At 32.8% G+C, this 12,179-nt stretch overlaps 1 protein-coding gene across 5 annotated transcripts; it reads right to left on the bottom strand.

Moving 5' to 3' along the window:
- Positions 1 to 4,674: 4,674 nt before the first annotated feature.
- Positions 4,675 to 10,939, bottom strand: LOC18604768 (uncharacterized). 5 transcript variants are annotated; one of them, XM_088804720.1, is made up of 5 exons: positions 10,648 to 10,939; positions 8,705 to 9,018; positions 7,821 to 7,931; positions 7,130 to 7,742; positions 4,675 to 6,951 (listed from the first exon to the last, which is right to left on the bottom strand). In XM_088804720.1, exons 2-5 carry the CDS (start codon positions 8,948 to 8,950, stop codon positions 4,922 to 4,924), a joined length of 3,000 nt encoding a protein of 999 aa, XP_088660846.1. In that variant the 5' UTR covers positions 8,951 to 9,018; positions 10,648 to 10,939; the 3' UTR covers positions 4,675 to 4,921. The 5 variants fall into 5 exon arrangements, with proteins under 5 accessions (XP_088660846.1, XP_007037457.3, XP_088660845.1 ...); XM_007037395.3 differs by having other exon boundaries at positions 7,130 to 7,931; XM_088804719.1 differs by having other exon boundaries at positions 7,130 to 7,931; positions 8,705 to 8,937.
- Between the last annotated feature and the right edge of the window lie 1,240 nt (positions 10,940 to 12,179).

Below are 12,179 nucleotides of genomic sequence, written 5' to 3'. Positions count from 1 at the left end.
TTAGTCAAAATATAAATATAATAAATATAAAAGAACAAATGATGTATATTCATTTAAGTTGTCAAAAGATAAATATAAAGCTATAAAAAATAATAATACTCATGACAATAAATAAATAAATAAATAAATAAGTAAAATATTCAATGATGGGAAACTCATAATAATACATTTATAGTATAAAAGTTAAATATTTAATTATGTAAAATATATAAAATAAATTTATAAGTGTTATAAAAAAGGGAATAGGATAAATAAAAAAAGAGAACGTTGAATTAAAAAATATATACGTAAATAAAAATAACTATGAAAGGAGATATCTTGCTTAAAGACTATAAAGTTTGGGTAAAAAAAAATTATACACCTAAATAACATAGAAAAATATGTAATTCATAATATACATATTTATAAAGAGAAACGATAAAAATGAGAAAATCTTAAAGAAATAACAAAGAAGATATAGGAGGCTTTAGAAATAAAATAATAAATTTTATAAGTACATCACTCAATATTATTGCATAGTAAATGTCATGGCATGTAGATATTTATGTACACGAGTATAAGTCTCGATGATGGGAGTTTCCGAAAGATCTTGCGAAGGCAAGTTTTCTTCGAAACGTTTCTTAGGTGAAAGGATATCCACGAGTCCCACCAGTTTCGGAGAATATTTTTAATGAAAAGCTTTTACTTGTAATAGGTTTGTATTCACGAAAATATTATTTTTTTTTACTAAAACGTGTACGATTACCCTGATGATGAGATTTATTCATCAAATTTACAAAGACAAGTTTCCCAAATAATTCTCTAGATGAGAGAATATCTTTGAATCTCCCCAGTGTGATGGGCGAATCCGATAAATATTCTCAATAAAAGGTTTTTCATCTTACATTATTAGAATTTCATACCATGCCCCTCATGAACGCATCATGCATGTCACACTCGTAAAGTCAAATAAAATATTTTAATAAAATAAAGGATAAAACTAAGGAATAATAATTAAGAAAACATAATAAATTTAAGAATTAGGACTCCAATAGGGTAATCTAAAATTAAATAGTATCATTCGTGGAACAGACGTCATAGGGGTACTAATCCTTCCCCGGGCGTGACCGCACTCCCTAACCTAGTCCTAAAAAATCATGGACTAGTTTAATGTTCTCTTGACTTATTTAAAATTAATTTAAGATCTCATCAATTAGAATCAAGTCAAGAGGTGGTCAATCACACATAGAAAAAAACTGGTGGCGACTCTTAGTTTTTTTTTGCGTCTAGCATTGGGTTTTCGGACCCGCATGTTACGACAAATGACGACTCCACTGGCGAATGCCGAGAGTCGAACCATTCATTGATAATAGGTTACCCAAAGCCTTTAATAATTTAGTGTTTCCTTTAATATTAATAATTTATTTTGCATATTTTTTTTAATGCAGTTATTTATTTCATTATTATTACTTTATTACTTTTAATAATTGTAGGGAATTTAGGATAGAGGGATGTGAGATTATTGATCCAAGATTGGTATATTCCTTCACACACACAACACATCTTACATTCATGCATAAGCCTTCTACCCAGGCTATGTCCATTGTTAGGGGGGGGGGGGGGGGGTTTAGTAGTTATGCTCTCGTGAGGTGATAACCTCCGCACGGGCTAGTGAAGACTCCCACTCTGATCGAACCTAGTTCATTTGAAGCTTGTAATGGTTGAGCACTAGGTGCCTTACTAATCTATGTGGATGATAGTGAGGAACGGTTTGGGAACCTTTAGCTCCGTTTATAATCCAAACTCAACATATAGAATACCGGGAGCAGCTTACTCCTAAGTAGAGCCTTACCCGTGAGAATATACCCTCTGAATACGTACACGTGAAGGAATTTCTTTCACTCCCTATATTTTAAATTTTCACCACAAAATAATAAAGTATCATGGAGTAGATAATGTTTGATGACTTTGGTGATACCCATGGTGCTAATTATTATTCTTTCATTTCTTTTAATCAAAATTACTCTTAAAAATTTACTATCTTTCTTTACCATACTGACTTAAGTTTATTTTGGTTGTCATTTGCATTTTTATATGCACACATTTACATACATAATAATTGCATATGGGATAAATATTGGCTGCACAATACCCATTAACCAAAGAGATCCCGATTACATCCATGGCGTCATCTTCAGCGAGTCCACTCAACAAATACAGAAATGACTATGAAGTAAAATTACAAATTAGGCAAATTCAGCAAGATGAAGGGGGTTGTTTGACCCAAGGGCATGTCTCGACCTTACTAGAGAAAATTCACCCCGATCTCAAACAGAATGACTTCGTAGAAATGATAGGTATCTTGCATGGCTCCTTTATGTGCTCGTAAATGATCAAATGCTCAGAGCTATCATTCAGTTTTGGGATCCTTCATATCGTTGTTTCGTGTTCAATGAAGTGGACATGACACCAACCATAGAAGTATATTTTCACTACTCCATATAGAACAGATGCAAACGGATAAAATATATTGGAGAGCACAGAAGATTGGACATCGGAGAAAGTTGACCAAGTTGCTAGATATGGCCACTGAGGAGGTGGATCAACATTTCAGAAATGATTTAAAATTTCAGAAGAAATTCAAATACTTGAAATTATTGAAAATAAAGAAATCTCGATAAATTATGTAATGATGGAAAACAATAAGACTGAAATTAAATAGACATTGACGATATTTTTGTATATAATATAGCGTTCAATATTATGAAAGAAAAATGATGATCTTGAACTTTTATTTATTGAAAAATGTAAATTTAGAAATGATTGGCTAATGTGGAAAGAAGCAATCAAAGTGGAATTAAATTCACTTGCAAAACGTGAAGTTTTTAGACCTGTGGTCCATATACCAATTGGTGTAAAACCAGGAGAATATAAATGGATATTTGTGCAAAAATAAAATGATAAAAACAAGATTGTGAGATATAAAGCATAGCTTGTTGCACAAGGTTTTACCCAAAGACTTGGTATTGAGTATGAAGAGAAATATTCTCTTGTGGTGGATGCATTTACAATTCTATATCAAAATGTATTACTCAAATGTATCAAAATCAAATTTAATTGATTATGCAGATACAGAATATTTATCTGATCCACACAAAGCTTGATTCTAAATAGGTTATTTATTCATATGTGGAAGTATGACTATTTCATAATGTTTTGTAAAATAAACTATATTTGCTACTTACACCCGAGCATTTGTCTCATTGGTTGGTGCAAAATCCTCCTACTTAAATAGCAAAATTCGAATCCCCCCTCCCCCAATTATAAAAAATAAAAAAAACTATATTTGCTAATATGTAACTCAATATATTTGAGAAACGTGTAGCTTGTCAACTAAGAAGGCAATTCTAACAATGTTATATGAGGATAATACCACTTGCATAATACAATTAAAAGAATGATACATTAAAGGCGATAGAACAAAACATATTTTATCAAAATTCTTCTTCACTCATGATCTCCAAAAAAAGGTGATATTAGTGTTCAACAAATCTGTTAAAGTGACAATTTAATATATTTATTCACCAAAACCCTTCCTACTACAACATTTGAAAAGTTGGTATAAAAAATTGAAATGTGTATCTTAAATAATGCAGTCATCATGAGAATCAAATGCGCATTGTACTATTTTCCTTCAAGGTTTTTTCCACTAAGTTTTCCTTGATAAAGTTTTTTATGAGGTAGCATTTCAAAAATGTATGCTTGAAAAGAATGATGTACTCTTTTTCCTTCACTTATATTTTTTCTCATAAGGTTTTTTCATAGTAAAGTTTTAATAAAGCATATTTTTAATACAATAAATATTCAAGGAGAGTGTTACGAATATTTTGGTGAATATCCATTTATGTTATGTATATTTAGATTTGAAGGTAGATAGGATTGGATTAAGATTATAATTTAATCCATCTATCTAATTCTTTAGTATTATCTTTATCTTGTAAATTTTATCTAAATAAGGGTTATTAACGTATAAATAAGCTCTTTACTTTATTTGTAAATACACATTTAAACAAAATCTTCTCACTCCCAAATACTTTCTCTTCCTCTAAATACTTTCTTTTATTTTTCTCTTATAGTTGTTCTTTTAAGTTATATTTCATCATATTTTTATATTTTTTTATTGAAAAACAAGAATCCAACTTATCATTAAATGAAAAATATTTAAACGTAAATCTATTGTTTTTAATAATAAATCTTTTTTATTTATAAAAAAAGTGAAGATGGGAACCAAACTCTTCGACATGCTCAGTTATAAATCTATTTAACGTTCTGATTTCTCCTTTGCTACAGTTAAAAATGTAACAGTAATTTTAAACCTAAAACAATACTTATGTGATTATTATATGCATCAGATTAAAAGCAGGGTAGACTTGGCTGCTTTTTTCTCTTTCAACAATTGAAGAAAACAATACCACAGATTCCTGGGCAAGTTGATTGATCTTCCCTAACTAATCATAGCAGCTGAATGAAGCTGTTTGTCATACTCTTTAGCTCATGGCTAGACTACCTTCTTAGACAAGGACAAAGAGATAAAAACCTAAGCAGATCCTGTTCAAGTAATTGGCATCATGAATGGATTTCTTGAGAAAGCATTCCACAGCTCAAAAGGAAATTTCAAATCTAAAGGCCTCTATAGACAAAAAAACCATTATCATATGGTAGATTTTCAATTTACTGTTTAGAACAAACTCTTAGGTTCAAAAGAGCATATTCACAATCCCATCATTCACCAGACCAGTACCAAGACCAAAAGCCATTGAAAGTTGAAAATGGACTTCTATTCTCCTATAAAATGTAATTGGTATGTCATATTTTAGTTGACATGTACATCATAATCACATGACAGTTAGCTATAACCCAAAAGTCTTTAAAGTTACTCTTACTATACTTGGCCTAATATAAGCCGAGGATTACTCGATGGACATCTTGGCCCCCGAGGCCTTCTTGTTATCTTCCCCCACTCTATTAGTCTTCTCTGCTGGATACCCACATCATCATTAACAGACTGCTGCTTCAGCAATGTGTTCATCGTGCTCTCCATTATATTGGAAGCACGGGCATTAGACCGTCGCCTCCCTTTTGCATATCCATTTCTACCTACATTTCTTGAAGAACAACTTTCCCTCCGAGCACCAGCAGCTTCCATTAACCCTCCTATCATCTGAAGATCCTCAGTCACCTCATACCTTGAAAGAGAGGCAAGGCTTGGAAGAATTTCACTTTGAAAGTCCTTCCGCTGCTGTCTTCCCCTCCTCGTTCGACCCCTCTTTGGCTGGTTTCTCAAAAAATTTGCACTCATTTCTTCCTTTTTTTGCCCATTGCTTTTACACCAAGACTCTTCTACCGTTATCTCTGTTAGGTTCAATGTCATGGCCTCAAAGTAATCAATTCCATCAGATAAATACTCCTCATGATCACCATGATCCTTAACACCTACGTTAACTCCAAATTCACTTCCCGGATCATCCACTACTGAAGAAGCCACCCTTGCAAACCAATAGAGGGAATTATTCCAGGAAGCTTTAAAAGGTTCACAACTGGTGCTTTCTTTACAAGTCTGAATCTCAGAAGATGAAATGGAAACTATAGCCTCCGCTGCAATCCTAACTAGTGCCTCTTGCAGATCCCCATCTTCTAGTCCTGAAGATACCAAAGGTGTCTCAAGTTGGTTTTCATCAGATTCCCCCCTAGGTGGCGACCTCTCTTTGTTTTCCGGACTTGCAGGTGGCTCCAAATCTATTTCATTTGAATGTGAAGGTATTAGTGGAGATGCATCCAGAGATAAGCAAGAGTTCAGGTCAATGAGAACTCCAAAAGTTGGATGTTTTCCACAAGGTTTGCTTTTGGAAAACAACTCAGCCACAGGTAGTTGTTTTCCTCTGAAAGGCACATGATCAACTTCCAAGTTCATATCAGGTAGCCTATCCTTTTCTTTGTCCTTGATGTCTTCTTTTGCACAAGAATTTGAATGGTTTCCGGCAGGGGAGGCATGAGATGAGCACTGGCCATTGGGAATAGGAGGCTTGTTATACCTGTGAAATCCAAGTATCCTCTTAAAATCAAGGGAGTTGCTCGCCTCCACCTTATCCAACTCAGCATCATGAACACACACTGAATTAGCTTGTTTAAGGACACATTCCAGGGGGACTGACTGGTCTTTCCTTTCACCAGATTTGCTATCATGTATTGGCGTTTCAGCAATTTGAGAACAACCAGTTGAATTTTCAAGTGTCTTTTCACCAAGTATAGAAGAAGCACCTTGGGAACAAGCCACATCTGTGGAGAAACTAGGCAAGACAAAATTGAGATCCAAACTCTTTACAGACATCACATACTTGAAATCCTTGGTATATTTCGCAGGACTATGTCGCTCAAATGCAGAGCCATTGTCATTATTGCAGTTCAGTGAAACAGAACTTGTAGATGGTGGCTGACCCTCCAGCTGAAAATCATTCTGCCAACTTTCCTGTGGGAAGGTAGCAGCACTACACAACTTTGGCCTAGATAACAATTTTGTGCTAAGACAAAGCTCATTTCCAGCAAGCCCAAGGCTTCGGGTAAATGATTTAGAACTTTTTCCCTTAAAACATGGAAGTGCTTGAACTGCTATAGGGCTCCGTTTCAAGTCACGTCTCCAAGATGAAACAGAGGATGACTCAGAGTTCATTTTATCAGCCAAAGGAACTATCTGATATGAGCTGCGCATGTCTACAGTAGCAACTGGTTTATAGCTATGAGAAGAGATGTCTCCTCCAACACACTGTAAAATTTCATTGCATAACTTACCTTTAGCCTCATCCAAACCATGAGGTGTTGAAGAATCTTCAGCTTGCTCATCATCAATGTGCTCAATTGATAATTTTTCCGTATAGAGATCCTGGCAGGAAGAATTCAAATCATTTCTGCTTTGCCCTGAAAAAGGAATTACCAACCATATAAAATCATTAGCAGCAGTAATAAATACTACAAGGTGAAGGATTTAGAGACTGAAGATAAATGAACAAATTATGAACTTGCTAAAAATGCCAAAAAGAAAAATAATAAAAACCAAAATGCTGATAATTTGATAATAGATTATATTCATCCTTACCAGCTTTATCATTACAAGTTATGCGTTCTCTTTGCATATTGTGCTTATCCAGAAATAAAATATCCAAGTCTGCTTCTGGATCCCTCATTATCTGGCTATTTGGAATCACCTCCTTAGACAGAACTTCAAAGCTTGAATTTGATTTTCCAGAGAGATCTTGCAATGAAGTTTCTCTGTGGCCGATAATAGGATCCTGAAAGTCACTGAGCTCAGGAATTTTATCTTCCTCAAGTTTGACAGGAATGTTTAAATCAGCTAAAACTTTACTCTTCAAAGAAATGGAACTAGGAATAAAATTGCCTTCAGGGAAAACAGAGTTGCACCCACTGGCACTAATGGGTAGTTCTTTATCACCCCTATCTTTAACCTCAGGAATTTTCTTTAGAGCATTAGTTGGTATATCAGTCACTTCAGGAGCCATTTTCACTTCTGAAAATCCCTCTTCTTCACTATCAATGTACTCATCAGCTGGAAGTTCAAGATCCAAGATCTTTTTGCCAAACATTTTGCAATTGGACTCCATGAACTCAGGGGCCTTTGAAGAGCATTCTATGTGAATAGGATCATGACCTGCTTGCCCTCTGTTTCCATCTTTAGCTTCTGAAACAGGGGACTGAGAATGCACAAGGTTAATAGAGGTAGAGGTATGTTGTGGTAATTGTACATGATTAGATGACTTTGGAGATAATACTTGATTTGGTTGTAAGGTGCCCAGACTGTGATGATGTTTATATAACTCAATCTTTTTCATTTCATCCATTAATTCCTTCTGTTTCCTGTATAGCCGATGGAGTTCATGGATCTAAAACAGAACACATTGCAGATGCATCAATTGCATGATAATAATAGGTTACCAATAATATCAAATATAGTTGGACCAAAAATTCTAGATTTAAGAGATGACACATGGAGATTAAAAATAGATAAATAAAAATGAGGCCAAAGAAAACAACCAGGTTGTATTTGAATGACTTTATTGTTTTAGATTGATGACCACTCGGTTGATTCTTTTCAGTCTCAATTAAAAAGACTCACTTTCAAAAAACTTAAATAAACACAATGCTAAGAAATGCATCTCTTGCAAAGATTCTAAGAGAAGCAACCAATAGTCTCCAGAATTAGGATTTAAATACTACAGTTATGCCTACGCAGAATGCATAGTTACAACCCCCCTGGGGGGTGGGGCCCTTCATCCCCAAATTATCTCAGCATATATTGCACAATAAGCACTAGTAGCAACAAGAACTGTTGTCTGCTTAATTTCTCTAGTGCATCATAAATCTTCAGATCCCAAACCCTGTTAATGAGGATTTTCACATAACCTTTCTCTTATCCCAGTAGAAACTTCAATGTTTCTTTCCCCTTTCAAATGACAATTACATGATCAATCTAAAGATATAGAACTCTCTATAGGTATTCAGAAGTCCAGCTAATTACCAACAGTGTGTGCAGTAACCAAAGTTGTTGCTTAGGAGACAGAGCATCGTATTTAAGCACACAGAATAGAAACACTCCAGCTGAACCATCAGGATACCTGGGTCACAGGATGTAAGAAGTTTATCTTGAGAGAAATACCTGATTCCTAAATTCTGCTTCATGCTTGAGCATTGTCTGCTTTAGTAAATCCTTGTTGTCCAAGATGTTCAAGTCTGAAGACAGTGGCAAAGCACCATTATTGTAATGTCTATTCCTTACAATTCTATCAGCATTATCTGAGGGCCATACAGTGCCATTAACATCCAAATTAAGGTCCCAAGCAGTATAACACCCTAGCAAGTGGCTTTTGTGCTGCATGTCTGCTTGCAATCCTAGCATTGTCATAAAAGTTGGAGCACAAATTTCACAATATGTTTAAATTGAACAACCTTTGTCCCATGAAAAAAAGCAACCTGCATAAGGGCAAGGTATAGTTGTTTAAAATACATATTACAAAAGCTACTTTATCTTTTCTTTTCTCTCTCCATCTCTCCATTTGATAAGAAACACATCAAATACTAGAGCTTAATCAAAATATATAATATATATTAACTGAAATTAATGATAAAATCATTGTCCAACATTCTTCCAGGGTGGCTCAGATAATAATTGTGTTCTGTTAAAATGTTCAGAGGGGAAGGCCATAAGAATACCTTATCAGAATCTCGGTATACCATCTGACATGGCTGCGTTTCATAAACTCAAATATATTTTGACAATAATTTCCATCAAGAAATACTTAAAATATCAATTGCAATACAACATAATTCAAGACAATCAAATGGGCATGTGCACAAGCCATGATCCTATTTCTGGACACAAGTCTTCAGAATGTATCAGTCTAACACCACACTCATGAATGCACCATGGTACAACAACATTTGAATACTATAAACAACGACAGAGCAAAACACTATCAAATGTCATATAAGAAGTTTCTCACATGAAGAAATGCATCACAGCACAAAACTCTATCAAATATAATAACCAAAGAAAATTTGGGCGCAAAATGGAAGCAATAGTATAAAAATAAGTTCCAACTTCCAACTGCATTCTCTCATACGAAAAAGATTAAATGCACACCAGAACTTACAATTACATATAAGAGAGCCCTAACCAATTTAATCAACCTCTAAACGGGGTTGATCATGAACCAACAAACACCCTCACACCTTGGTAGGCAATGTAACTTCAGATTATGGCAGTTTGTGAGGTGTTCTAAGTAAATTTAAAAGTCTAAATGAAGAGATTGAGAAAAGAACAAAACTCAGAAAAAAAATGCTACTCTAAACCTTATACAAGATAAAATTCAGCTAATTAGAGAATGAAATTGCTCCTCTTAAACACATTTAATCTTGTATTATATATTAAAGGCATTGTTCTAATATTCCATAATTAATATCCTCGAAGTCTACTATCTCAGTGTTGCCAATAACTCAGAAAATATACAATCTGCCTAAAACAGTAATATACCATCTAATACTAACACACAAATATATGAGTTAAAACAACTATCAGGTCTCTTACTAATACTTATATTAAGCTTTAAATAAGTTGTAAATTAGTCAAAAGTATCTATGATCAATGATCAATCAAACTGAAAAGAATAAATTGAGCTTTATTTTCATTGAAAATAAAAAACCTGCCACACGTCAGTATAGCCACAAAAAAATCAACAAACAAGTTCCATTTCGTGGTTTAAAAAAAAAAAAAAAGAAACAGGACAGCATCAGATACCCTTCAATCCATTAATCCTATAATTCAGGAGAAACTTAAAAAAAAAAAAAACTAAGGAGGCAGAGTGAAAATTTATTTCACTTTAACCAAAATGCCAAAAAACAGCATTATATCTATAATCCATATCTTCCACATTAAATAAAAACCCAAAGAAAATAATCAAATTTGAAACCTAAAAGAAAAACCAAAATTGTATCAGAAGCACATTGAATATCCATTAAAAAGAAATATAGTATCATCCAAAAATAAAGAAAAAGAAGAGAACTCATCAAAGCAATTAAAACAGTGATCTTCTTTGATCTCACCTTAAAAAAATAAAAACAACTTTTCTGAGCTCATTGACGTTGGTTTTGGGCAAAGTAGAAGAAAAACTGTGGTGGGTATCTTTTGAAAAAGGCTTTAGAAATGAATCAGAAAGGAAGAAGATGAGAATAAGACTCTTTTAGAAGAGAAGAAAAAATGGAAGTGGGTATTTCTGAAACTCCATAAAGAGTAGATAAAAATGGGGATTTTCGGATCTGCTGGGTCCATTATTTCTAGGAAGATTTTGAGAGAGAAAACGAAAAAAAAAAAAAGAAAAACAAAAATCATACAGAAACAAACGAAAAATAACTTACATGACAAGAGACATGAAAGTTGTCAAATATATATATATATATATATTTATATTTATATTTATATATATATTTATATATTCTCTCTACCATTCTTGTTTTGTTCTTTTCTTTTCTTTTGGCTACAAAAAGAGAAGTATGTATATAAAATATTTAAAACTTTTCAATATTTTCCTTATGAGAAAATGATTTTGCTTTTTCTTTTAAGATTTAAAAAGAAAAATAAAGTTATTGGAGAAAAGACAACAGTACAGTACAGCAGACAGCCAATCTCCTAAACGGCCTTGATTTTTCCAATTTCATAATATTTTAATCAATCTTTATATTATTTTAATAAGGAATTGTTTTCTAGCACTGGTCAGCAGTGGGGCCCTCCTATCAAATTTTAAAGGACCAAGCATGCAGATTATGTGAAATTTCAGATTTTTCGTTTTAAGTCCAAAAATGACCCTAACTTTTCCTCTTTATTACACCCCACGGCATTGTCCTTTTTGGGATTAGGGGAGAATAAACTCTAAATTATAAATTAATTAGGAATTTAGAGGTTGGGATAGTGGAAGGTGGGCAATTCTAATCACAAAGTAATTAATTAGGAATCTCATTAAGGTTTAATTTGGTAAAAAAACCATGCAACATACAAGTATTGTTGGGATGTCAATTTTAGTCTAATCATTTTACGAAAGTAATAGCTACACTTGATATGACCCTACCATCAAATTTCTTTACAATTGTTTTCTATTTGAAAGTGAATGAAAGCAAGATAAAAATATCTTGAGGGGTTTTTTTAGTTTATTTCCCCTTTTTTTTTTCTTCATAAGAGAAGATTTTGACTAATTTGTTTTAATAAAAAGGATACATATACTTATTATTTAATGAAGGATATTTTTTAGTTTAATTGTAATAAATTTATCTTTTTTGTTTATTTTCGTTACGTTTTACCCAACATCGTTAACTTTATTTTTTATAAAATTTTTATTTTTATATTATTATTAGTATTAATTTAATGAAATTAAGAAATATTCTAGTCATATTATTATACTTAATGATATCAAGAAAATTCTAATTAAAAAACACATAATAGTTAATTATCAAAGTTTAAATCTCAAGAGACAAATTGATTTCGTTTTGAATCATAACCTACTTTTTTTGTTTTTTATTTTGGAATTAAATGGTCATATGTAAAAATTTATTTGATTTGAACCGTACAAAAATAAGGTAATTTT

Source organism: Theobroma cacao, chromosome 3 (genome assembly GCF_053813885.1).
Source record: "Theobroma cacao isolate CCN51 chromosome 3, ASM5381388v1, whole genome shotgun sequence".
Taxonomy (NCBI): Eukaryota; Viridiplantae; Streptophyta; class Magnoliopsida; order Malvales; family Malvaceae; genus Theobroma; species Theobroma cacao.
This window is presented reverse-complemented; position numbering and strand designations above follow the sequence as displayed.